The sequence below is a fragment of the Nematolebias whitei genome, chromosome 20, assembly GCF_014905685.2.
Source record: "Nematolebias whitei isolate Nwh7 chromosome 20, NemWhi1, whole genome shotgun sequence".
NCBI classification, from domain to species: Eukaryota; Metazoa; Chordata; class Actinopteri; order Cyprinodontiformes; family Rivulidae; genus Nematolebias; species Nematolebias whitei.
The window spans coordinates 26,489,714-26,513,361 of NC_056517.1; the positions used below are offsets into that span (position 1 = coordinate 26,489,714).

General features: G+C 39.6%; 2 protein-coding genes across 2 annotated transcripts in view; one reads left to right on the top strand and one right to left on the bottom strand.

The window, feature by feature from the left end:
• Positions 1–296: 296 nt before the first annotated feature.
• Positions 297–10,850, bottom strand: dync2i1 (dynein 2 intermediate chain 1). Its single transcript, XM_037694221.1, has 22 exons — positions 10,713–10,850; positions 10,458–10,511; positions 9,686–10,295; positions 9,537–9,607; positions 9,173–9,442; positions 6,613–6,663; positions 6,148–6,361; positions 5,933–6,035; positions 5,711–5,840; positions 5,501–5,612; positions 5,331–5,425; positions 5,078–5,207; positions 4,761–4,933; positions 4,164–4,326; positions 2,941–3,054; positions 2,782–2,843; positions 1,876–1,927; positions 1,729–1,789; positions 1,341–1,434; positions 1,114–1,245; positions 635–858; positions 297–548 (listed from the first exon to the last, which is right to left on the bottom strand). The coding sequence occupies exons 1-22, from the start codon at positions 10,725–10,727 to the stop codon at positions 377–379; spliced, it is 3,102 nt and encodes a 1,033-aa protein (XP_037550149.1). The 5' UTR covers positions 10,728–10,850; the 3' UTR covers positions 297–376.
• A 1,156-nt stretch (positions 10,851–12,006) lies between these two features.
• LOC119426380 (extended synaptotagmin-2-A) overlaps positions 12,007–23,648 on the top strand; it is a 58,740-nt gene continuing 47,098 nt past the window's right edge. The window contains exons 1-5 of the mRNA XM_037693942.1: positions 12,007–12,390; positions 19,669–19,710; positions 20,131–20,265; positions 20,544–20,620; positions 22,269–22,341. Of these exons, the coding sequence (XP_037549870.1) occupies positions 12,007–12,390; positions 19,669–19,710; positions 20,131–20,265; positions 20,544–20,620; positions 22,269–22,341 (711 nt within the window). The remainder of the gene's footprint in view (positions 12,391–19,668; positions 19,711–20,130; positions 20,266–20,543; positions 20,621–22,268; positions 22,342–23,648) is intronic.

Sequence of the window (23,648 nt, forward strand, 5' to 3'; positions counted from 1 at the left end):
CTATATTGTGCTATTGTACATGAATAACTCAAACGTTCAGTTTATTGTTCAATAAATGTTAACAAAAATAGGTTAGACTGACAAAATATTGAGTCTTATCAATAAATAGTGCATCCTCCTCAGTGTAATAAATGTATGCATCTCTGCAAAAGATCTTTTTTCTCTAATAACATTATTTTTCTAACAATTGATTTAAGTAAACATAAACAAACAAAAAAAATCACATTTATTACAACAGAAAATACAAAGTGGCCGCTACAAAAACGGATTCTTCAAATGAATTTTTGCTTTCCCCGAGTTAAAAAAAAAAAAGAAACTGTTGCTGTAACACGTTGATGATCACATCGTGTCACTTCAGTCAGATAAGACGCAGTGTTCAAAAGGCTCGAGTTAAAAAACTCTCCAGCTTCCCCTCTTCTGCTGGGCTGGATCCAGACAAACTTCTTGTGAAATAATGCAGTTCTAGTTTTCCTGACTCGTGTGCCAGGGCTACTCCTGAAAATGCGTTTTGTTGTCCCGAGTCTCCGAACACAGACACGGCTGTCGCCCTGAAAACACAGAACGCACACCTGAAATAAGAACATAGAGAAAAAACAAAACCCATGAGCCGTTACTCGTGTCTCGGCGGTGTTACCTATCAGAATTCATTCTCTCAGTTATCACCGGCTGAGCGTCACTTTGCAACAGGTCCCATATGTACAGGTTTGAAGCGGCATCGAGCACGCAGAACACAGTCGGCCTGGTCTGACTCCACTGCAGGGAGGCCACAGGTTCTCCAGCTGTGGAGTTCCTCCACTCTGCCACAGGCTGGTCCTGGCTGACTGCATGCAGCCGGATGCTGCCATCTCCACAGCCCACCTAGGAAAAAGATGGAAACAAACACAACAAAGCACAAACATACTTTCAAAACTATATTATAGAACTCCTCAAATTTGGAGTATGCAGTAAAAAGAGACTTTAGATAGGAGAGCAAAAATTACGATTACTTGATCAGTTAATTATACTTTTTTCATTCTAGTCTTTAATGAGCCAATAAAATGAGTTACTGATCCATGTAAGGGATTTTGAAGAATCATATTTCTCACAATGCGTTTAAAAAATAAACCTTCTTACCAAGAACAAGTGTGTTCTGAAGGGAGAGAAGCTGATTGAGCTGACGTCAACAGGTCGCTCTTCCACCTCCTGGAATCTGTAAGACTTTGGTGGAGCCTTCAGACCGTGACTTGTTCCATGACTGACCAGACCCTGGACAAAAACGACATAAACGCTCAAAATCAAACAAGGCCAGCGCTTTCTAAATATCCGAGGATATTCGTGTAGAAGTGCATGATTAGGCTCACCAAATTGGTGCCAATAAAGAAATGACTGGAGTCTGTGGGGAGAAATTTTAAAAGCAGCGTCTGTATCGGTCCTGTTTTTGTTGCATCTCTTGTCCTGAAGGTTGGACACAGTGACAGAAACAGAAAAATGTAAAAAAATAAATAAAATTAAAAAAAAAAACATTAGAAGTTACACCATTCCTTGATTGCCGGCACTTAAAACTTGATACTGAGCCACCGTTCTTTATAGACAGGGAAAGTGTTCCCATCAGATGCTGAGGCATTACAAACAGGATCAAATGACCACAGAGGAGCAGCTGTGCCCCCCTGGGCTGCAACACTGTGGGGTATTTTAAGCCCAGCGACCAGCAGCAACAGATGATCGTCACAAGCTTTTTATCAATCTAACCTGTCAGCAGTGAGGAGGGAAGAGCTGTGAAGCAATTTTACTTTCCCCCCAGGACGAAGACCTGCAAGTGGGAAAAATGAGAAGCAGCGTGAAGACAGTGTGAGAGGAGGTTTGTGGCAAAAAACCTCTAAAGCATGCCCTTATTACCTAGATCTGTAGGAGAGCCGGCATCATTGCCTTTAGGGAGTTCCAACACCACCTAAAGGACATAAAGTTGAAAACATGAGTCATTTAATATCTGAACAGAAAAAAGTCTTAATGTTAAATAGTATTAAAGCAGGTAAAGAACTAAACTTAATGTGTGGAGCTCTGTTTTGTTTAAATGTTGAAAAGCAGACTATAATAGACCTTGTTAACAAAAAAAATAAAAAGGCTGAAACAAGAATCAGGTTTTGGAAAGAAGAATGAATTAGTGATTTGATACAATTCAAAAATAAAAAGTGGCTCAATATATTATCCTTCTAGACCAGGGGTCTGCAATCTGCGGCTCTGGAGCCACATGCGACTCTTTGGTCATTTCTCTGCAGCGGCTCTTCCAAGCTTTGACCCAAACTGGCATAAAACTGAATTTTATTGGTTATACAAACAACAAAAAAGGATGAGTTCAAACAGATTTGCTGGCATTTCTTTTGCAAATATGTGAACACTGAAGCGAGTACAAGGAGTAAAACTTTTATCTTTATGCTTTATTTCTTTAAATGAAGCTCTGTCTGCATAGTTTATAGATTTGCTAATTATAAACAGATGTTAAAAACTGAAAAATGTCCCCTTTTACAAGAATCTGGTCTTTTTCTTTAATAAATGTTAAAAATCATTAGATACAGTATATTTTGCTTTATGTCACCCTTACTGGCCACAAAAGTCACCTCCAGCAAACCTACAGTGGCCATTGGGCCACCAGTTGATAACCACAGGTGTAGCAGGTTGTTGCGACTCCGGACAAGTTTAATGTAGTGAATGAACGTGAAAAATGGCTTGTAAACGTTGCAGAACTCACACGCCTCAGAAAGTGAAAACTTCAGATCTAGATTTGTTTGTTGTTGCTTAACCTACCCAGAAGTTTAACAGCCCACTCTCATCCAGAGAAGCTAGCTGGCACGATAACCCCGTTGGCTCTGCATTATAAGAACATTTCATCAAATATGGCCTGATCTGTGTATGTCCTGAAGGAACATGTAGCACATGAGGTTCAACAAGTGTGTTCACTATTACCTTTCTCGGATGCGAAAAATGGGACCTCTGAACTCAGCCTTCCGGCTACAGTGGAGGAGACGACTTCTATAGAGGTCACAGGTGAGAAATGGCCTGAGCCAGACAACACAGAGTCTGTGTTGACAGGATGACAAAAAAACAAGACGTGAGCACTCGCTGTATTTTGCACCACAGACTAAGCCTGCCGCGATAAACAATAAACCAATGAATCACATGATAAATGAAAATTATCGACCTCATTTTCATTTTTCGGCTTCATCGTTTCTTCGTGTGTCTCTCTTTCTACTGAAGACACCGGATGACAAAAGGCTCAACTCTGGTGTCTTCACTGACCCCTCCGTTTTTCTTTTCTCTTTAAAATCTATTTTAACAATCCAAAATCACGTTTTTGGATTGTTAAAAGCAACTAAGCTGAGAAGCTAAGCTACGAGCTAAGCTAACAGGCCGACCTCAGGGAAAAAACCTCCGTCTTGTCAAAGCTCCAAAATTCACAGTTGAAACCTGTGCCTTCATCTAAAAAGTTGTTTTTCTCTGCAGAAAGAAGCTGATAACGTGTTTACTGATTTTTTATTAAAAGCTTTGTGTGACAAATGCTATGCTAAAGAGCTCAAACCACGCCGAGCGTCCGCCGTTTTGAGAACCGAAAAACAGGAAGGAGAAACTGCCCATGTCACGTCAAGGGGCCTCCCTCCCATTTTTCTTAAAGAGACGCAGCTCGCTCCATCACTATCCATCCTTCGGTTCAAACTGTCTTATACTGCCACCCAGTGGTCAAAAAAGGTAGTACACACAAAAATTAACCAACATTTCTTCTTAAATTTGACAATAATTACTAATTATGGTCATACTTCAAACAATATTATCGTTTATCGCAATAATTTCCGAGACAACAAAATTTGCTATCGTGACAGACCTACTACTGACCAGCGAGACTAAACAGCTTTGAACTTAAAGTGTTAAAGAGCAGAGGAAGTGCTGAATCAGTATGTACAGGATAAATAATTGTGCAATGTTTACAAATACTCATTTAAGGGGAGGACTGGAGTATAAAGAGTAATATAAGGTATTTATGCTCTGAAGAAAATTAGACCAAAGCTATACATACTTTGTATAATTTTCAACAAAATGGGCTAAATACATTATAATAAATGAGTGTTTTCTGTTGAGAACAGGTATTTAAGATGGAAGTATGGTAAGTGAAAATAAAATGTCTGCTAACACACCAGTGGAGAAGGTAGGCTGTCTGAAGGTCCACTCATCCTCCCCGATCTTTAAACTGTAATGTTTACTGGTTTGTTCCCTAAGGTCCCACAGCACCACAGAACCAACAGAAGTACCTGCAAACACCAGAGTGGCCTTTTCAGGGCTGAAACAGCAACACTGCACCTAGAAAAAAAAAACATTACAGGGAATTAGTGTTTTAGGTGTTATAACAATATCACTGGGATTTGCTCCAAGGTGAGCCCACAGATTATATTGCTGGGTTTTCTGCAACGTATAAAGCAGAGTTACATAATTTTGGTTCAGCTGAAATTTAAATTGTGGGTATTACAAGGTTATAATTCTTTAGAGAAAAAGCAAAACAATCTTTTTTGTGTGTGTTAAATTGATCAAGCTTTTTTACAAACAAAAAAAAACACAACAAATATATTACAAAAAGTGTTTCTAGGATAGAACACAACACAATATGACATTATGATATAGTATAATAAACTTTTCCCTAGATACATTTTGGACTCAGTTCTTATAAAAAAAAAAAAAGAAGAAAATAAAAATACACTAACTTTCCTGTAACTGAAAATGGATTCTGGAAATGTTACCTCTGATTCATAAAGGAGGATCTTCTGAGGTCTGGACGGCTCCCAGATGTTCCAGATACAGATGATGGTGCTGCTGTCAAGCCGAACAGCGCTCACTTTGGCTGTGGGCAAATGCACCGACAGCATGGTGTGTCTCTGAACCTGAGAGAAGTGCACCAGGCTGATTTGTCGACCTGCAATTTACAATCCATTAGTGAACATCACACGAGAGAAACAGTCAGTGAAAAGCGATGCACTAAATTTTCAATAGTTTCTGTGACTCTCAACAAAATATCTAAATAAACAAACAACGGTGCTATTACTATAAAGATGCGTACCTAAAAGAAAAGGCAACTTAGTGTTGAGCTGTAAACTTCCATCGCTGAACAAAAGTGATTTGGTTTGGACCTTCAGCTGTCTTAGGGAGTTTCTCTCTGCTTGATCCTCTTCCAACAACACCATCATGACCTGGATTTGCCCCCCAAAAAAAGATGACGAATGAACAACTAACAACTGAGGGAAGGTAATTTTTGGGGAAAGTGAGAGATTTACAAGTTGTGTGAGTAAATAACTAAAATGACCATCTACAACCTGTGAGGCTGACTGCAGAAATGACGTCAGGCGCTGCGAATCGAAGTTCAGCTCACTTCTGGTTCTTTCTCGTGCCTCCTGAGAGAGGTTTGGATCTGCCAAGACAAAGATTATTAAACCTAACTATGGTAAACCTCTGCACTGATCAGAGATCAGTTATCTTTACTTACCACCACAGGCTACGTTGTGCTCTGGGGGATGCTGTGTCCACTTTTCACACGTTTCTATTTCCTCTGTCTGAATGTCTCTGTCCGCATTATCCTCATTACACTGAACGTATGCCTGGAAGGAAAAAAAACGTTCTTTCATACATGCAGTTTCTCCTTTATAATGTTTTGCTCCGGTGTTTTGTTTAAAAAGTAAATCAACAGAGAACTGACCTGTTTGGTGTTTGCATTTCCAAAGTTTCTGATGTACAGCTCATATTCGCTGACAGGAGGTAAATCCAAAACGGTGAAAGTCGTGGAGAAGTCCAGATCAATTAACCGAAGCAGCTCTGTGCTTCGCTTTCTGAGATCACAGAGCATATCCATTGGAAAGCATTCAATGACATACACCGTCAAAATCATTATTATTATTCATGAAAAAAAGTGAAAACTCACTTCTGCTTTGTGGCGACTTTCTTGCTCACTTCACGTTGCTTCGCAGCCACAAAGTTGATAAATTTTCCACGTTGGGAGGCTTTAATCTGATTATTTTCAGAGTCTGGAAACAAAGCAGTTGAGATTGTATTATTTCTGCTATAATCCTGCACAGAGAACACTGACAGTCTTCTATCTATCACATGTCAACATATATAAATGTGAAGAGACTGCACCTTTGGACCATGTGGGCACATCTTCCTCCTCTCTGCTCATACTTTGTCTGGACTTGGTTGTTACAGCTCTCTCGTTCTCTTCAGCCATGGCTCTCTGAATGGACTCAATCTCCTTTTTCTGTTGCGCTGTGAGCTCCTCCTTCTCATCATCCACCACCAAGTCCTTCTCATCCTCACCTTCATCTTCACTCTCATCAAAATCATCTTCATAATCCTTTAGTAAGAGAAATCCTATGCATCACTTGCCACATGCAGTCCTATAATCTAAACGCCAATAAATAGGTACGCAAGCAAGATGAACACAAAGATCACAGTTTCACAATGAATACTCACCAGTTTCTTAGAATAAAAATTGATAAAAGCATGCAAAAACAAACAAATGAGTGTTAAAATAAATACAATGACAAAATGAGAGCCATAACAACAGCTTTACTTGCCGCATTATGTTGCTGCATCACGTTTTACCTCAAAATCATCTTCATATTCTTGCTCTGCCAAGTCTTTATCATTATTAACCTAAAAAACATAAATAAACACATTAACCAGAAGAAATGATGCATAAACTTCAGACTAAATATGACATTGCCACACTTTGGTGATGATGAAGCTGAATGTGGAAGTGCTCAGCACACGAGAGAAAGCATGGATAGATTCAACAAGTGACCCTTGCAGGAAAAAGACTAGTCTGTCCTCATTAATGATTTTGTTTTTATTCCTTCTTAAGCATAAAAGAAGATAGTACAGTGATCCCTCACCTATTGCGAATGGATTAAGTTCCCCCACGATAGGTGAAAATCTGTGAAATAGCGGTGTTCTATTTATTTTTTATATAGGTTTAAGGATGTACAAACTCTTCCCAAACTCTTACAAACTTTTCCCACTCTCTTATTAATGTTTCATATGCTCTTAAACACTTTGGCGATGGTGATGAAGATGATGGCAATGGGATGAATGTACAATACTGCACTGCACGTACAGTACGCACATAATTAAAAAAAAAAAACGGGTTTAGAAAACCCGTGATGAGTGAAGCTGCAAGGAGTGAACCGTGGTATAGCAAAGAACCACAGCAAACAATGGTCAGAGTGTAGCTGACTCTGTCCAAGGACAGTCAATGTGTGAAAACAGACATTATTCAAGTCAAAAGTAACTTCAAAGAAAACCGTTCAGGGTGAATTTGGTAGACGGCACAAGGGTCAGAGGTCATAGTCAGGGGAGCGCGTCTTTTTGCTACATATTCCCCCACTAAGGAGTCGATGCCAGTCCAGATGGCCATCGAGTCACTACAAGCCAAATCCATGAGTCATTAAAAAAACGTTGATGGGGGCAGCATTGACAACCATTGAGGACTACGTCTTGAAGAACAAAGTTGTGAGGTGACTGAGGACACCCTCCTTAGTCAACGAAGAAAAGGAATTATATTCCCAAGGAGAAAGCTTAGTCTTTGAAGAAGTTCCAACCAGTCAAAATCATGTGCAGAGTGGAAAACAACAATCCAGTAGGCAGAGCAATAGATCAGATGTGGAAACAATCGACACAAAGAGAAACTAAACAAAGGTCCTGTCAGCAAAGCAAACAGGTAGTGCAAGCGGTATCAGGATGAAGGTATCCAGTGGTAGGTGCCACCAGTTGGGAATGCGGAATGAAGATGGAGTATTTCCACCACAATTAAAAATAAAATAAAAATCCAATTGTATTTTCCTTAATATTCATTCAACCTTTATTTAAACAGATAAATCACATTGAGCCTCAAAGACTCATTTACAAGTGAGACCTGTTTGGACAGACAAAAATCAGTGGTTAACTGGGCACATGTAGGAGTTGGAGGTGAAAAAATATTACCATCAGACTTTTTTTCTTGCCTGAGACAAAAACCCTCTAATATTAAAAAAACACCTCGCACAAACAAGCACATATTTACGTAGACATTCTGCAATTACCAGACTGTACAATTACAATTGTGGTGACGAGAGCGGTCAACAACGCTTATAGATGCTCTCGAGGTCACTGTAATCAGTCAATGTCCTCCGGTGAGATCCATAAACATTCTCGAGGTATGTCGAGAAATGGCCATGGATAACATCTATGAGAATCCAAGAGTCTTGAAATGATGACACAACGTTTATTCAGCTGGTTCAACTGGTTATCAGTTGGAAATTCCTCAGGGAGAGGGTGGTGAGCGTCAGATCATATTTTCTCCAGGTGAATTCAGATAAGATGACCTTCAAGGCCAGCCAAGGGGAGCCAACTTAGATAAACACACAGTTGTTTTGGGGACAGGCAGAACTTAATGACATCTACCTTGAGTCTGTGTTGGTCAACTCGGTTCCAAAATGTCCAAAATAACATGGCCACACCGATGGAACGTGACTGAGTAAAATCCCCAAGATCTGATCCATTCAGCCCAAAGCATTTGAGTCCGGGTACACGAGACACGAACCAAGCCATCAAAAAGGCAAGCAGCATGATCGGGTCCAAGTTTGCTGCCGACAACTTCCTTGATTGTAGATAAAACCAGCACCAGCTGAATCCAAAATAGCAGGAACCAGTTATCGAAAATCCAATTAAAATATGCGTCCTTAAAATCCACAGAAGGCAGCAGAGATAGACACATCATCAAGTCTTCCAAGTCAATGAGATATCCAGCTGCGTGCATGCCATCAGGGCAAATCGGCTCGCCTAAAGCCTGTCTTCTCTTTGAAGAAATGTTGTAAATTGAGTTGAGGGACCAACTGGTCAAAACAGTCCATAATTATGGTTCGGAAGAAATGCAAGAGAGTCTCACAAGCAGTTTCACAGACAGACAGAGCAGCAAAGCAAAGCGGAGAGGAAGGGAGGGAAGCATCCGATCTCGTCTAGAGCAAGTGGTGATTATAAAGGCTCTTTCACATCTGCTCTTCACAGATTGGAAACAGTTTCAACATGAAAATGATCCTAAAAGTGGCATGTAGAAGACTTTTTGGGAATTCTTTATAAATATCTTAATAAAGCTTTAAAAGGACATAAATACAGTGGACTCACTAACCTTTGTCTCTTCCACCTTCTCATGTCTGTGACTTTGGTCAGATGACAACTGTTTAGAGCTGGTTCTTTCTTGGTGATTTTTTTCCAAGTCTTCCTCTTCTCTGTGCTTTCTCTCTTTGTATCGTCGATCTACATATTCTTCCTCTTTTTTCAAACTCTCTTTGTTTTTGTCCCTTTCTGCCCTTTCACCCCGAGAAGGCCTGACGTTTTCATTAGATGGTTTCAAGTCCTGATGCCTCCTGGAATCACTTTCATGCCTCAGTTTATCTTCCTGAATGACAGAATAATAAACACACAAGAGCAAATATCAATGTGTTTCTGCTAAACTTGTTATTTAGTTGATGATAAATGTTGCAAATGCTTACATGACGTCCTCTGTCTCTGTGTCTTTGTCTCCTTTCTCTTTCCTCTCTGTGGCGTCTATGTTCTTTATACTCTGAAATCAGAAAGGTAGGAAGTATGGCATTAAATAGACACTGTAATCCTGTGAATATGCTAATTTAAGTGTACAGACCTCTTTCTTCTTTCTGTTCTGAGTGATTTCTGTCATCATGTCTTCCTTCTTTGTCCTTCCGCTTGTCTTCATAGTTGTCTCTGCGTAGATCCATGTGCTCTTTGTGTTGGTACTCTGACTCATTTCTTTCTTTCCCACTTTCCTCATGCCATCTTCTCTCACCCTTGTGGTGCCATTCTTCCCTCCTTTTTTCTTTGTCTCTGTTTTCTCTCCTTTTATCCCTGTCCTCATCAGTGTGTCTTTCTCTGTCCCTTATCCTCTCTTTCTCCTTATCTTTGCGCTCATCTTTGTGTCTCTCCCTATCATGCATTTCCTTTCTATCAGGTCTTCTTTCCCTGTTTTCCCCATCATCGACTTGTCTCCTCCTTTCTCTGTCATCTTTCCTGTTCCTGTCCTTGTCTCCTCTACTGTCTTGTGAGCCCTCTTTCCTTCGTTCTACGTATTTGTCTCCATCTTTTCGTTCTCTTGTGCTCTCGCTTTCTCTGAGTTTGCCTCGGTCTCGTCTGGACTCTTCTGGATCTCTGTGACGTCTCTCTGTGGATTCCCCACCACGGTGCTTTCTCTCACCGTCATCTCTATGTCTCATATAGCCTTCATCATACGCGTTTTCCTGTAAAATATTTACAACAGAAACAAATACTCATACTGTAAGGCTATGCTTAGTACTCACACACATGCACACACACACACACATGTGTGTGTGTGTGTGTGTGTGTGTACGTATGTACTGTGTGTGTGTGTGTGTGTGTGAGCTTTACTTTTACACACTTACTCTGATGTGTCTTCTCAGATCAGCAGTTCTCCATGTGTCTTCCTTGGTTATTTTCTAACAAAAACAAAACAAACAAACAAAATATTTACAGTGCTAGCATGCTAAATACAGCGGTCCGTTTAGTTCAACAGTTGAAAACCAAATAAAAAAAAAACGTAAAAACGTAGGAGCAACTTAGCAGAAAGACAAAACGTTTATAAAAAATACATTTAGGCTTTAGCACACGCACAGTAAGAACAAACACGAACCACTAACCTTCTCGGTATGCATTTGTCGTCCGTGTTTGCGTTTAAAGTATTTCAATCGCCGAAGTTTGTCTTGCAATTTTGTAAACTCGACGCCATAATGCTTAATACATAGCGCGCATGCGCACTTAGCTGAAATTATGGCGAACGCGTCACTTCGGCTTGACAACAGACCTACTAATCAAAAGCAAAGCAATCGATTTGAAAAACGACATTTCTTAGATATTTTTGACATATCAACTTGTTTATTTGATATTTTTACTACTTAAAGTATTGTATAGTTGTGTTGATCTTTGTTGTGTTCGAGGGTTGTTTAGCTGCTTCCTTACTAAAGTGTAAAATAAAATAATCCCGAACGATTTCTCTGTGCTCCTTTCAACGCTGAGCTAGAAAAAAACAAAAAAGATCTGTGCCTTCCTGTGTAAATCCAAACATTTTGCAATATTGTACGTTTTACATGTCTATGCTGTTTAGTCTTACTTGTACAGTTTTCTATTACATGTTTTATTTGCCAATTTTAACTCGGTTCATTTTATAATTTTATGGTTTTGTGTGTAATTTGGAGGATTATGTGTCATTTTTGTTCCATTTTTACATTTTGTTAAGCTTTTGCATTTGATTAAAGTCATCTTTAAATGAGTGCAAAGACCCTTTAAATTGGGACTATACAACTATTAGGAAGCATCTTTTTACAACAACGAATAACACATTTTGGACACAGAAAACAGTTGCTTTGTAGTATAATAGTAGAAAGAAGCCATTTATGTGAAGTGATACAAAAACAACATTAATCAAAACAGCAATTATCTACAGCCTCAACTAAATTCACCAAATTGTTTAGCAGTTTGTCATTAATCTAGATTTAAATTGCCAAATATGAGCCTGGAAATAGTATAATTTCCCCTGAAATTCGTTTTAATTTTTCTAATTAAATTTTAGAGCATCTGTTTGCGTCTTGACCTACTTTCATCATGATGAGAAGTTCTGATTAATAAATCTCAGTTACCACCAGTGAACACCAGATGGCGCTAGTTCTTTGTTTTCCCAATAATAACGCTAGCGCTTTCTTATCATTCCTGCCCTGTGGAGGCAGAGCGACAAGATCTGTAGGCTTTACGGGCATGCTTTATATCTATATAGAAATATAACAAAGCAGATGCCAGTGAGGTCTGGGAGGGCGATGAGAGGGAGCGCAGGTGAGCCGCAGGCTGCCCTGAGAAGCGCGTCGCGCATGGGAACTCCGTCACTCCACCAAAATCTGCCTTTGACAGTTTGAGGACAGACTCCGGGGCGCAGGCAGGGACATGTCAGGAGACAGCATGACAGCTGTACGAGGAGCCCACTCAAACAGCGCGAGCTCCGCTTCACCCAAGGAGAATGGACAACCAGCTCAGCCCAACTTTCCCCATCCCTCATCCGTGAGCGCAGCGGACGCGTGTCCAACCAGCGAGCTGACCCACACCTGGGTCCACTTTGTGAAAACCTTCGTGCTCATCTTCCCAATATATGTTTTGGGCTATTTTGAGTTTAGTTTCAGCTGGCTGCTGATTGGACTTTTTATCTTTTTCTGCTGGAGGAGAAGCACTGGAGGAAAGCGCACCCGGCTGAGCCGAGCTCTGGCTTTCTTTGACCAAGAAGAGGAGAGAAGTGCCAAGCAGGGTCTTACAACCTCAGATTTACCACCATGGGTAAGACCTCAAGAAATACTCCACATCCGTTTGCTCTTGCTGTGTGCTATTTTGGTCAGCAATATTTTACGAGTTTCCAGGAAAATAGGCATCAGCTGAGCAGATCAGGTGTGGCAGGACTGAGCTGTAAAGCTGCGATGAGGCAGCTGTCCTCCCCAAACAGTGACTTGATCTGTCCCAGTCTAAAAACAGAAGGGTACAATGGTAAACCAGACACCACTCTGGGAGAAAAACATGTCCACGAGGTCTCTGTTATTTTAGGATCCACAGGGACAGTCTGCTGCAGAAAGTCAGCCTAGTTCTGCAACACTTCATCTCAGTAAAAGTGTCAACAGAGACAAAAGAGTGCCCAAAACCTCATCAAAGACACCAACCTATGAGGTAGCATTGATAAACTATCATCTAAAATCAATTTATAACATAATAATTGATATTTTAGCAACATCTATTTTTTTAATTTTACCAAACGTGTAATGCCTAAAGCATCAAAGTGAGACGTGTGGAACTATTACATTTTCCTCTTGAAAATAGGTGAACAATAGATTTAAACACATTCTAAGTGGGGATTTTTTAACGGCCTGTTAGCGCAAATTTAGAAAATTATCTTGGGAAAACACAAAATAAAGACAAAATTGGTTTCGTAATAGGGTGATATGAGTTTAGTCTAAACTCGATGAAATTGCTAAACATTTAACCCAATCCTCACTGTGAATTCTTTTCAGTGTGTTCTTATATTGCGAGAAGAGTTCAGAGCACATTTCGCTGACATGCAGCTGAGGGTGCATCGATGCTGTTAAAACAGGGTGATGGAGGGGTCAGATGAAGTGGAGTGAAAGCATCCCACTTTTAGAAAAATAAGCTCTTCTGTCTTTAAAAGCTGGGATCTATCAGGCAGAGTGCTTTATTTTGGACATGCCTGTTGCAGCTGTGCATCAGCTTGCAGCACTGAAACAACAAGTTTCCATCCGCTCCTAATAGACAAACTGAACACAGATTTTAGTTAGATTTATCTTTAACTCTAAATCTAGTGTCAGATTATTTAAGTAGAAGAAAGTCTTGACCGTTTTTGGTGCTTTCATTAATGCAGTGCCCCTATTCTCAGAAATCATTTGCTAAAGTGCATTCTTTTGTTTCCCAGTTTATGTCCTCAGCTCGTTTTGTTCACATCAATATCTAGTGTAGAAGGTACTGCAACCATAAAAGAGTCTGCAAAGCTTTGGTCAGGATTCTTCTCAAGGTGTTGCAAAAGAGCAGATAGTGAAATCTAAAAAAGTTAAATGTGGTCATCTGGACATTCAAAAAAACAAAACAAAGCAAAACAACAAAAAAATGTAGAAACGTTTCGTCTCTCATCCGAGAGACTTCCTCAGTCTTTTTGAATGTCCAGAGGACCAGATTTAACTTTTTTAGATTTTTCTACCTGGATTATTGAGCATGCATCAGGAAACAGATAGTGAAATGTTTGTCAAAAGTGCCACCATCAGTTTTACCATTTTTATCTCAAATCACAGATTAGACACGGAATCAGACACCCAGGCTTGTTAGGTGCCGTGTAGATCTTGAGTTGGAAGCAGAAAGAGAAACAAAATATCAGAAAACGGCATCATTTTGGTTGTTGTTCTTCTATTTTACCCTTTAAACAAATAAAATCAGATACCGAGTCTGACCTAGAATGTGATTTTGTTCTAGAGTTGCGCCGCTCAAGGTGGCTGCATGTTGGACGTTACTTTCATTCTGGGATATTGTTTTTGAAAACTTTATTTCCCCTTTTTTCTGAACATAAATGGATTTTTTTTTTTTTTGGATGATTACTTCTTCTGGTATTGGATGCTGTGCAGCTGGAAGGATTTTTACTGAAACCTTTTTACTTTTGGACGTTTGTTATGAAGTGTAACCATGACAACAAGGTGTTTGGGTTTTTTTTTTTTTACAACCAGGAGCAGCTGATTAACATCTCAAAGCTCAAATATTACCATTACCTCAAATAAAGCCCTAAATCCCACATGAGTTGTAAAGGAGGTGCCGTGGATGCATCTCCGTCTACTTGGCGGAGGTGCTCAAGTGACAGACTGCTGAGATCCTGTAGCTGGCAGGAAAGGTGGCTCACGACAACAAGAAGACCAGGATCATCCCCCGACACCTGCAGTTGGCTCTCTGCAATGATGAGGAGCTCAACAAGCTGCGGAGAGGAGTCGTCATCGCTCAGGGAGGAGTTCTGCCCAACATTCAGGCCTGCTGGGTCTGAGTGAACGGATCGGCATCTGCAGCCAGTTTCTTCAGATCCGCTGCAGGATGGACTGCTACAGATTCTTCCAGCCCACAGCCGTCAGCATCTATAACAACTCTTAATGAAACCAGGATGATGAGCTACAGCAACATTTACTTTCCCTGTGGGATTAATAAAGTATTTTGAATTGAACTGAATTGACCTAGAAACACCAAACTTGTTCTTCTTCCAGTTAAGGGCAAGTATTAGCACGGTTACTTACAGTATTTGTTACATTTAAACCATAGGCGTTGGAACCCAAAACCCGGTGCTACAGTACCGTCAGGTGTTTGTTGAACCAAAGCAAATATCAGTAACCACTTTAGTCTCTGTCTGGAGGTGACAGTAAAAGAGAAAACCTAGTAAAAATTCTGTGAGTCTCAGATTAGAGTTTATGAGTCATAGCAGTGTTTGATCTGCTTTATTCAAAACAGAGTGATAAAACCATTGAGCTTTAACATTCATAAGAGATTAGGGTAGGAGTTTATTAAAGTGGGCTCCTAATATTGTGTAATTTAATCATCCTGCTGTTTCCTGTAGGTATTGCTGTTCAACTGATAGGATAAATCCTGCAATCTCTGTAGAACAACCATCTCCCTCCCTCCAAGCTTATTTAGCTGTGGAGCCACTTAGTGGAAAACCCCCGAGACAACACAAGTAATGAAGTCACTGAGAACAACGTGCCACCGTGAATGTAACTGTAGTTCTGCGAGTTTGTTACAGTTGTGATGATCGCGCGTACCAAGAACCTAATGATGTGAACCGAGGAGTTAGTTATCAGCCTGAGCACAAGACTGAGGTTTTAGTTTTTGGACCTGAGCATCATGAATTTTTCAGTCTTTCTCCCTCCTTGGATGACATTAATCTGTCCTCCAGCTCTACTGTTAAAAATCTTGATGTTATTTTTGGACATTTCTTTTATCCCCCACATTAAAAACATTACTAGAACTGCCTTCTTCCACCTGCGTATTATCACTAAAATTAGAAACATCTTATCTAGAAATGATGCAGAAAAACTGGTTCATGCATTTGTCTCGTCTAGACTGGACTGTTGTAATGGTTTGTTATCTGGGTGTCCAAATTCTTTAAAACGTCTTCAGTTGATCCAAAATGCTGCTGCCAGAGTCTTAACTGGAGTTACTGGGAGAGATCATATCTCTCCAGTTTTAGCTTCTCTCCATTGGCTCCCTGTCAAATCCAGAATTGAATTCAAAATCCTACTTCTAACCTACAAAGCTCTCAACGACCTAGATCCATTTTATATTCGAGATCTTATTGTTCCATATTTTTCCAACAGAGCACTTCGCTCTCAGGCTGGAGGCTTACTTACGGTTCCTAGAGTTTCCAAACGAAGAATGGGAGGAAGATCTTTCAGTTATCAGGCTCCTCTATTGTGGAATCAACTTCCAGTTTCTGTCATTGAGGCTGACACATTGTCCAGTTTTAAGACTGGGCTTAAGATTTTCCTTTCTGATAAATCCCATAGTTAAGGTTGGCTTGTTATGCTGCTATAGGTTTAGACTACTAGAGGATAAATTGACCTAATTTCCTTAAATTAATTGTTAAAATTGAATAGTTTTAATTTTATATTAACCTGCCATTGTGTATTTGTTCCTCCTTCTTGTTCCTCTCAAACCCAGCCGGTCAAAGCAGATGGCCACTTTTCCTGAACCTGGTTCTGCTAAAGGTTTCTTCTTCATGAGGGAGTTTTTCCTTTCCACTGTCGCCTTCATGCTTGCTCAAGATGAGAGTTCTGCGATGGAGTTAAACTCAAAGCAGTCTGCTCCTCAGATAAATAATGTTAAATTATTATTTTGTCTAAATAAATGTTTCTGTTCAGCGCTCTGATACGACTTCTGTTGTGACTTGGTGCTATATAGAAAAACTGATTTGAGTTCACTGAAGATAAACATTGGGATGGACAAAAAGTGTGTGGAGAATAAAAACCAAAATCTAACTGAAATAAACACAAAGAACCAGCCCTGCCAAAGTCATTCAGAGCAAACAAACAAACAAACACAAAAGCATTGAACAGAATCTGAACCAAGTGAACTCGGAGTTCCTCACAGAACACGCCTAGTGCATGTCAAACGACAACAATACCTACATGACACAAGGCTCAGGCTCGATTTTTAGTTATTTCATGAGTCCTTGCTCATATTTAGCTTTTATTTGTGCTTCTTTTAAATTGCTTCATGTCTTATTGTGGTTGCTTTGCATTCTTCTTTTGCATCTAGGAGTGGTCCTGTTGCTTCAATCTCTGCATGCATCCCTGTTCTGTTGGGCTGTGGTGTTTATCAGTGAATGCCACAAATAGTTTTTTATTGCTGAAAACTTTTGTCTTCATTAAAACAGGTTTGACATCAAAGAAAAATAAAGGCTGATCATTCCTTGAAGGAATGCACACGGCTCTTTGCCTTTCATGCTAAAGTTGTCAGCTCTCATCATTGTGACAAATGACAAAAACATTATGCACAAATTAATGCATCCTCATGTCATTCAATGTTTTTGTTGTGAATGATTCTCAGCTACATCCACTGAATTTGAGCAAATATTTTGTAAAATTTACAGAATTTTGGCATATTTTTTTTGTGTTTTTGAATATCAGTTGGCTATTGTGACCAACTTGACGATGACTCCAAAAGTTATACAGTTGTAGATAAACATCCATATATTGTTTCCTGAAAGCTTTATTCTTTTTACATCCTGTGGTTCATGAGATATTTTGCTAACAGACAGGGTTGATTTTAAATGCATACACAAACTGGACTCTAATAACTAATGGCAAAATTGTACAAAAAATAAAATAAAAAATCACAATTATTAGCTCCAAATGTGTGTTGGAGATCATTTTTAGCTGCTACCCTTCCAAACTTTAGCTCAATATCTGCAAAACTGACTTAGTTAAAAAAAAAAAAAAAAAAAAAAATCTGATTTGTTTTCAGTTGGTATGACATCACGTCAACAATGATGGCTTCAACAGAACACTTTATTTTATGAATCAATAGTTATGAAGCATTTTATCAAGTTAATTATCATCACCTCACTTATAGTTTCACAATACTTGGCAGAAATTCTTCCACTTATATGAAACTAGAGGCCTGAACTGGAACTTTCTCTTCCCCATCGTCCTGCTCCTGTCACCCGTTCATCAACACTTTGACACAAATGCTGCATAAGCACCTTCCCTGACTGACGATGCGCTGTCTGTTGTAACTTTTACATTTCGTGCTTAATCTCTTCTGGCACGTTGAGCTCGTCATCACTTTATGCAGATATGAAGTTACTGTACATCTGCTATTTAATGAAGAGGTGTGCGCATCGCTGCACTTTGTTGCAGTGACTTTATTTCAGGCATTTGCTTTATGTAAAATCAATATCTGGTTTACTTTGGTCACGCATGACGATTGGTCAAGCTTCATTTGAGAATCAAAACGTGCTGTAAATGTCTGCAAAGGCAACGCTAGCTCGGGAAAGAAACCGTATTTAATTCATATTTAATTACAAAGGCAAGTCCATGAGTTTTAAGTTGGAAGTTTCTTTCGAATACTTTTGCAGCAGCAACATATCCAGAAGGTGGAGTAATGAATATTTATCCACTGTACATAAAAGCGCTAGATAGAAAATGAATGTTGCTACACAATTTGAACCAGACTCAACAGTTATAAGCAGCTAATATTGAACAGCAGGTACCTTATTTTTTGGAGTATAAGGCGCACTGGATTATAAGGCTCACTGTCGATTTTTGATAAAATTAAAGGATTTTAAGTGTGCCTTATACTCTGAAACATACGGTACATGTAAAAATTAGAGGTAGCTCCAGTGTCTGCCGTGTCGTAAGAATTACAAAACCAAAAGTCCACACAAATGATGGTCCTGATCTGACTGCTGCATGTTGTTTGAGTTAAGACTGGCTGTAATTATTAGTTGCACCTTTACATTATGGTGGTATATTAGTAGATTTGGCCCACTTTAAACTAAATATTGAGCAGCTTTTTTTATGCTTTTTACCACTTTTGATTAGTTAGCTAATCAATTAATGGAGCTCACGTGGAAAACTTGGTAAGGAAACTGAAAGTGAAATTGGGTTTCTTTTTAAGAAATAGATCCTGTCTGAATGTTAGGAAACACCTTGTAACTGTGACTTTCCTTCCCTCCATTGATTACGGTGACATTATTTACATGAACGCCCCTACAAGCACCCTGCAGATGTTGGATGCTGTCTATCATGGTGCACTAAGATTCATAACTGGCTGTGTTTATCGTATCCACCACTGCACCCTGTATTCACTGGTTAACTGGTCATCATTAACTTCCCACAGACTCTCTCACTGGTACATTTTCATCTTTAAATCACTTCTTGGTCTGCTGCCTTCATACATCTCCTACATGTCACTATGTGAGTGCAGCTACAGCGTGCGCTCTCAGGACATTATTACCTGCAGTGTTCCCTCAGTGCGAACTGAACTTGGCAAAAGGGCCTTCTCCTACTCCGCTCCTGTTTCCTGGAATATCTTGCAAAAAGACGAGAAGTTCTCGACCTTGACCTCTCTTAGCGGCTTTAAGCATCTGCTAAGTTCATAGCAAAAGCCAACTCAGACATGTTCCAGTTTTAATATCCTACATTACTTTACCACCTAGCTGTTTTTGTTTCGTTTTTTAAGACAATTTTCTTTCATTTGTTCTTCTCAATTTGCATGCTTTATTTTATGATTGTCTTCTGTTGTCATCACTCTTTGGTAAAATCAGGTCTCTCGTAAATGAGTCCCAGAGGCTCAATGGGACTAACTTGTATAAATAAAGGTTGAATAAAAATTTCAGTGCACGAGTCTTAATGAAGTATCTCCAAAAAAGTTGGTTGAAGATGCAGCAGCACTGTAATAAACGAGTAACATTTGTACATTTGATTAATGTATACTTCATTACAGTTTGCATTTATCAGGGTTTTAAAATGATGTTAGCAGATACTGACATCATCTCTAAGATAATCTGTTCCCTTTTCTTTACTGCAGGTCCATTTCCCAGATGTGGAGCGAGTGGAGTGGATAAACAAGGTAGGAAAGAAAACGTCTAGCATCTTGTCTCTTCAATTTTTTTTAGCTTCAGCAACTTCCTTTTATTATTTGTTTTTAAGAATACTCAGGTATTTGGGATGTTGGTCACCCTGCTGCCTCCTCTCCTGCTGCCACACTGCAGCACATTAGACTTTAACATGCAGCCTTGTGTCTGCGACAGTGTGAATCCCCATGGCAACAACCAGGATGTGCATTCAGGGTAACAAATGAGCAGATATTAAAACTGGAAGACCGAGATTTGGCGGCGGACAAAAATTGCATCTTGATGAGAATGAGTCTGACACCCCCTTTCCAAAAATAGAAGGGTATTTTCCATATTTTGAACTGATATACCTGCATAAGCGTTGCCAAAAAGGATGAGCATCTGATTAAAAAAAACTTTCTCATATGCTCCTGCAGACGGTGAGACAGATGTGGCCCTACATCTGCCAGTTTGTGGAGAAACTGTTCCGCGAGGTGATCGAGCCGGCAGTGAAGGAGTCCCACACCCAGCTCAGCACCTTCTGCTTCAGCAAGATTGACATTGGGAATAAAGTGAGATTCGTCTCCTGTCCCTGCTGCACTGACGGGGTGGTTCATGTGTTGTCTCAGTTGTTATAAAACTGACCGGTGTTAGCAGGTGCTGTGGGACAACTGGCTCAGGGGGCAGCCTGAACGTGAACACGCACATGGAGGTCACTGACACTCGCTGTGCTTTCACAAATAGTTTCCATGGAGGGGACCGGGGAAGAGATTGACCTTGCACCATCTTTGTGGGTGTTGATTGGGGCGGTATTGTTATGGTGTTAATGGTTCCTTCTGTTGTTTCGTAGCCCCTCAGGATCAACGGGGTCAAGGTTTATACAGAAAATGTGGACAGGAGACAGATCATCATGGACCTACAGATCAGGTGAGTCAGCATGATTATTTCACCCCCTTGGCTTTATCTTTTTTTCCTCTTAAAGGCATTTTTTTAATTATTATTACAACACAACATAGTGGAATTTATAGCAATAATTCATGGGATGACTAAGATCAGCTGGCATATCAGTTTACAGTGCAGCTAAACCAACGCACATGGTTTTCATACAAAGCTCTGTAAATACATGACCTCTTTCCATCCCATCCTGAAAAACTCCACATCACTAAAGAGACGTTTTCATCTGGAATGGGAGAGGCACACGTTGCTAAAACACATATTCAGTTAAGGCCATTGTCTGTTTTAAATATAATTTTTGTTAAGCACACCTTCACGAAGTTGAATGAAATCTGACTTTCAAGTTTTGCATAATCTTGCTGACAAATGAACAATACTGTTAAACTTCCATCTTGGGAAAAAAAAGAAGAAAGTTTAAGATATGTAAATTTAAGCTAGTTTTTGCACTTTCTGAAAAAGAAAACTCAATATTTTTTTTATCAAAATCATATTTGAGTGCCTAAAACCCTGAAAAACAACAGTACGGCAACATTTTAATTGACATTAAATAGTGTTAGTATTCCTTGAAGGAAATTCTAGCGTTTAAGATTAAGACCATGCACTGTTGAGACATGATAGAGTTGTAGCCATTTTGGCCAAACTTTTAAATTAACATTTTGCACAATCTATTGTCATATTGCAATATCTTGCACAATCGTGCTCAGAGTTTATGTTGTGAATAACTCAGCCTCCAAGTTTGAGCTCAATTTATGTAAAACTGTTGTGAGTTTCAGCTGTTTTTATGCTTGCAAAGGCCAGTTGGCTGTGGCAACAATCTTGAATTAGATTGAAACCTAAAGTTAATTACACATCCCTAGGAGCAATTTGATAAGTTGGCCTATTCAAGGCCAAACAGGGAGGCCAGATTCAGATGACATTTGTTTTTGTGCAGGCAGCCTTGAGTTCCCCTGGTACTCTTGATGATCCAAAATGGCCAGATTTGTGGGCTTTCCACTGGTCTGTGCTTATTAGCCTTCTCCAAGATCGATTCCAACATGCTGGCGAGTTCCAGAAGCCGCAAGTGGCCTACGATTCTCATAAATCGCTTCCATCTTACGGTTGAGCTCATAAATCAGCTGAGTCTGAGAGCTCGAAGCACAAATTAATCCTTCACATAAGGTTGGCAGCTTTGTCATGGCCGAAACTGTTGCTGCCGTCTTTCTTAATAGCCGATTACATAGGTATTCGCCGTGCCAAAAGCAGAAACCCTGCTATAATAAATCCATCGATGTATAAACCTTCAGCATCCTCCAAAGACAACACAGAAAGGCACATCATCTTCCACTCTCCCCACTTATCCATGATATATCCAGCTGCGTGTGTCACAGCGGGGCATTAGGGTTCTCCAGTACCCTGTTGCTTTGTAGAATTTTTTTTATCAATTGCATTGAAAGTCCAGCTGACCAAATCCATTACAGTAATTTACGGTTCGGAAGATGTGTAAATAGAAGCTCTGATACACAGAACAGAGAGCAAAAAGCAGGAGGAAGGCAGGCGAGGGAAGTAAAAGCATCCGTCTTGCTCGAGGGCGAGTGAGGAAAAAAGAAAGGATCTATTCCTGACTGTGTTTTATTTTTCTCAGCTTTGTTGGGAACACTGAGATTGATGTGGACATCAAACGCTACTACTGCAAAGCTGGCATCAAGAGCATCCAGGTGAGGGAATTCCTGATGATTTGGTTTCTGTCACGTCTTCAGTAAAGCACTTTCATTTGCTTTTTGGAGCGGGTGTCAGAAAAGAAGCTTGAAGCAGATAATTTAAATCAACACCGTGACTTGACAGTCTTGACTCTACGTTGTAAAGCTTTTCGGTGACTAAGTGAAAAGCCATTTCCCTGTTTTTGACAAACAACAATCGGTAGGTTTTGAAGCCATGGTGCAAACAGGAATTGAAGAACTTGGGTAAAAAGGAAATGACATATGAACTAAAGAAACACAAAACCAGCTGATGAGGCAGTCAAACTACTTACAAAACCTGGAATAAACACTGAAGACAAGGGGAGGATGGAGACGGTGTACGTTCTACACTTAAGGCTCCACTCAGAGAGACACAGGAGTAGCAAACATTCAAAGGGCGACGCTAGCGAACAGAAATAACAAACACCTGGTGAGGAGAAAAACTGGAAACAGGTGGGCGGGGCGGGAACAGATCTATGGGGGAAAAAACCACAGGGGGAAACTGAAACACAAGAAGGGAAACACAAGACTCTCAAAACCTAATGAAATGACACAAAAAGCTCAATCAAATCCAGATTCTCACAGACAACAGTTACAACTAAATGATGAAGGCATTTGAACAACTTTGTTCTTTCCAGTGGTGCTATCCTTCTGTATCGTACTTGATTAAATTTCACAGTATAGAAAGAGTTCAGTCATGCAAACACATCCATTAACTTGTAAAACTGTAGCATGAAAGCACAAATAGAGGAAAGATCCTTTAACTGCATTCTGGTAAGTGTAGTTGTATAATAATGAATTAAATAACAGATCTGGGGAATAAAAAACACGTACTGCAATTGTAGACAGCTCTTTTAGAGTTCATAGGCTGGCCTGGTGGCATTTGTCCAGCCTAATGTCCTCTGTAATCTAATCCATTATCATTTTTGTCACCTGAATTATAAACAGCTGGCCTACTGAAGTGCAGCAAAGGTTTAATTTTTTACTTTAAATGTATTTAAAGACTAATTAGTTGCTCAATTTTCTCACATTTAAAACATTACTTTAGCATCTGAATCAATCAAAGAAGAAATATCACTAGGATTACCTCGATTCCTTTATTTTTGTGATCCTATTTTTTCTGTTCATTTTGCTACTTTCAGTGGTTTCACTGCTACATGTCCAATATAATGTACTTAAATAATACTTTAATTAATAAGTAATATGCTAAGAACATCATAATGCATAGAAGAAAGTGCATTAAACGTATTTTTCATTTTTCCATTCAACCTTTATTTGTACATGTT